At 53.9% G+C, this 3,117-nt stretch overlaps 1 protein-coding gene across 10 annotated transcripts; it reads left to right on the forward strand.

Moving 5' to 3' along the window:
• The first annotated feature begins 12 nt into the window (after positions 1 to 12).
• On the forward strand, positions 13 to 2,175 carry LOC116652710. 10 transcript variants are annotated; one of them, XM_032441930.1, is made up of 3 exons: positions 13 to 983; positions 1,040 to 1,107; positions 1,280 to 2,175. In XM_032441930.1, exons 1-3 carry the CDS (start codon positions 403 to 405, stop codon positions 1,960 to 1,962), a joined length of 1,332 nt encoding a protein of 443 aa, XP_032297821.1. In that variant the 5' UTR covers positions 13 to 402; the 3' UTR covers positions 1,963 to 2,175. The 10 variants fall into 10 exon arrangements, with proteins under 10 accessions (XP_032297821.1, XP_032297818.1, XP_032297815.1 ...); XM_032441927.1 differs by having other exon boundaries at positions 13 to 774; positions 873 to 1,107; positions 1,177 to 2,175; XM_032441924.1 differs by having other exon boundaries at positions 13 to 774; positions 873 to 983; positions 1,040 to 2,175.
• Positions 2,176 to 3,117: the final 942 nt, after the last annotated feature.

The raw sequence follows: 3,117 nt of genomic DNA on the forward strand, positions 1-3,117 counted from the left end.
GGGGGGGGGGGGGAATCAGAACGACCATTTTTGGGGTGTTTTGGGCTTTTCTTGGGGGTCTAAACCAAGTCCTTGTGCACAATGAATCCTCGTGCAAGGCCCTAGTGCAAGACACGGCACGTCCTCGTGCAAGGCACTGATGGAAGGCACTTGTCCTCGTGCAAGACCCTCGTGCAAAAGACCTTGTGTAGGGTGTCAATGTGAGGCTCTGGCCCTTGTGCAAGATGCTTGTGCAACGCACAGCTATTGGCAAGGTCCTTGTGCAAGGTCCTTGTGCACAAGGCTCTTGCTCTTATGATCCTCGTGCGAGATCCTCGTGCAGGGGCCGCTCTTGCTGATGGTGTTCACATGGGTTTGTTGCACAAGTTCAGTGTGTAATGCACTTGTGCAAGGCTCATTGCTATGCGTAGTCTCCATTGGAGCCTCTTGTGCAAGGTCCTCGTGCAAGCCTCATCTTCCTGCATGGTCCACAGCCAAAGCTCTTGTGCAAGACTTATTGCCATGCAAGGTCTGGTCTGCATTGGAAGCTCTTGTGCAAGGTCCTTGTGCAAGGCTATTTCCATGCATGGTCTCCATTGGAAGCTCTTGTGCAAGGTCCTCGTGCAAGGCTCATTGCCATGCATGGTCTCCATTGGAAGCTCTTGTGCGAGGTCCTCGTGCAAGGCTCATTGCAGCGCATGGACGCCATTGGAAGCTCTTGTGCAAGGTCCTCGTGCAAGGCTATTTCCATGCACGTTCTCCATTGGAAGCTCTTGTGCAAGGCCCTCGTGCAAGGCTATTTCCATGCATAGTCTCCATTGGAAGCTCTTGTGCAAGGTCCTCGTGCAAGGCTCATTGCCATGCATGGTCTGCATTGGAGGTTCTTGTGCAAGGCCCTCGTGCAAGGCTATTTCCATGCATGGTCGCCATTGGAAGCTCTTGTGCAAGGTACTCGTGCAAGGCTCATTGCCATGCATGGCCTCCATTGGAGGCTCTTGTGCAAGGTCCTCGTGCAAGGCTCATTGCAGCACATGGTCACCATTGGAAGCTCTTGTGCAAGGCCCTCGTGCAAGGCTATTTCCATGCAAGGTCTCCATTGGAGGCTCTTGTGCAAGGTCCTCGTGCAAGGTCCTCGTGCAAGCCTCATCTTCCTGCATGGTCCACAGCCAAAGCTCTTGTGCAAGGCCCTTGTGCAAGGCTCATTGCCATGCATGGTCTGCACTGGAGGCTCTTGTGCAAGGCTATTGGCATGCATGGTCTGGTCTGCATTGGAGGCTCTTGTGCAAGGTCCTCGTGCAAGGCTATTTCCATGCATGGTCTCCATTGGAAGCTCTTGTGCAAGGTCCTTGTGCAAGGCTCATTGCCATGCATGGTCTCCATTGGAAGCTCTTGTGCAAGGCCCTCGTGCAAGGCTCATTGCAATGCATTGTTGCCATTGGAAGCTCTTGTGCAAGGCCCTCGTGCAAGGCTCATTGCAGCGCATGGTCGCCATTGGAGGCTCTTGTGCAAGGCCCTCGTGCAAGGTCCTCGTGCAAGGCTCATTGCCATACATGGTCTCCATTGGAGGCTCTTGTGCAAGGTCCTCATGCAAGGTCCTCGTGCAAGGCTCATTGCAGCGCATGGTCGCCATTGGAAGCTCTTGTGCAAGGCCCTTGTGCAAGGTCCTCGTGCAAGGTCCACGTGCAAGGCTCATTGCCATGCATGGTCTCCATTGGAGGCTCTTGTGCAAGGTCCTCGTGCAAGGTCCACGTGCAAGGCTCATTGCCATGCATGGTCTCCATTGGAGGCTCTTGTGCAAGGCCCTTGTGCAAGGTCCTCGTGCAAACCACTCAACCCACACTCCAAGAATCCCAACCTCCCAATTCCAAGAGTCTCTCACACCGAATCCTCGTGCAAATCCTCGTGCAAATCCCCCCCCCTTATATTTGCACGAGGGTGGGGGGGGGTCTCTCATATGAGCCGCTCCTCTGGGGGCAGCTTTAATGGGGGGGGGGCCGGGGGGGGCCCTCGTGCACCGTCCTGTTCCTGTCGGCTGGGTCGATACGTTCCTTCCGTGCGACGTTTTTCACGGAGCCGAAAAATCCCATAAAGAAAAAACCCGAAAAGGGCAAAAAAGGCCAAAACCCCAAAAACGGACAGAGCGGCCACTGCGCCCACCTATAGGGGGATATAGGGGGGATATATAGGGATATAGGGGATATATGGGGGGGTAAGTATGGGGGGGGTGGGTGCATATAGGGGAGGGTATGGGGGGGTAAGGGTATAGGGGAGGGGGGGATATAGAAGGATGTTATGGGGGGGTATATAGGGTTATGGGGTGGTAATTTGGGGGATAGTAGGGTGATGTGTGGGGGGGAATGTAGGGTTATGGGTGGTATTAGTAGGGGAGGGGGGGGATATGGGGGATGTATGGGGGGGATATGGGGGGGTGTATATAGGAGGAGAGAGGAGAGAGAGAGAGGTATATAGAGGAGGGGGGGTATATGGGTTATGCGTTGGTAATATGGGGGTATAAGGGTTTATGAGGTTGGTATTGGGGGGGGATATAAACCGCGGCTTATGGGGTGGTATACTCGCCGCGCGGGGAATATAGGGTTTATGGGTGGTAAAGGGGGGAAGTAGGGTTATGGGGTGGGTATATAGGAAGAAGAGACGGGATATAGAGAGATGTTGAGGGGGGGGGTTAATATGGGTGGGGGGTGTATATAGGGGAGGGTATGGGGGGGGTATATAGAGGAGGGGGGTATATAGGGTTATGAGGTGGTATATGGGGGGGATATAGGGTTATGGGGTGGTATATGGGGGGGATATAGGGTTATGGGGTGGTATATGGATTGGGATATAGGGTTATGGGGTGGTATATAGGGGAGGGGGGGGGATATAGGGTTATGGGGTGTAATAGCGATGGGGGGATATAGGGTTATGAAGGTGGTATAGATGGGGGGTATATAGGGTTATGGGGGGTGGTATATGGATGGATATAGGGTTATGGGGTGGTATGGCGGGGGATATAGGGTTACTGGGATGGGTATAGGATGGGGGGGGATATAGGTTATGGGGGTGGTATAATAGTGGGAGGGGAGGGATTAGGGGTATGTATGGGGGGGTATATAGGGTTATGGGGGGTGGTTATATAGG

Source organism: Coturnix japonica, unplaced genomic scaffold (assembly GCF_001577835.2).
Source record: "Coturnix japonica isolate 7356 unplaced genomic scaffold, Coturnix japonica 2.1 chrUnrandom791, whole genome shotgun sequence".
In the NCBI taxonomy this organism is placed as follows: Eukaryota; Metazoa; Chordata; class Aves; order Galliformes; family Phasianidae; genus Coturnix; species Coturnix japonica.

Excerpts from the sequence above, each read along its gene's own strand:
- LOC116652710 (XM_032441922.1), top strand. The coding sequence starts at position 338 with ATGGTGTTCACATGGGTTTGTTGCACAAGTTCAGTGTGTAATGCACTT. Across the intron at positions 1,108-1,266 it reads GTGCAAGGTCCTCGTGCAAG|GTCCTCGTGCAAGGCTATTT; the intron begins GTCCTCGTGCAA and ends CTCTTGTGCAAG.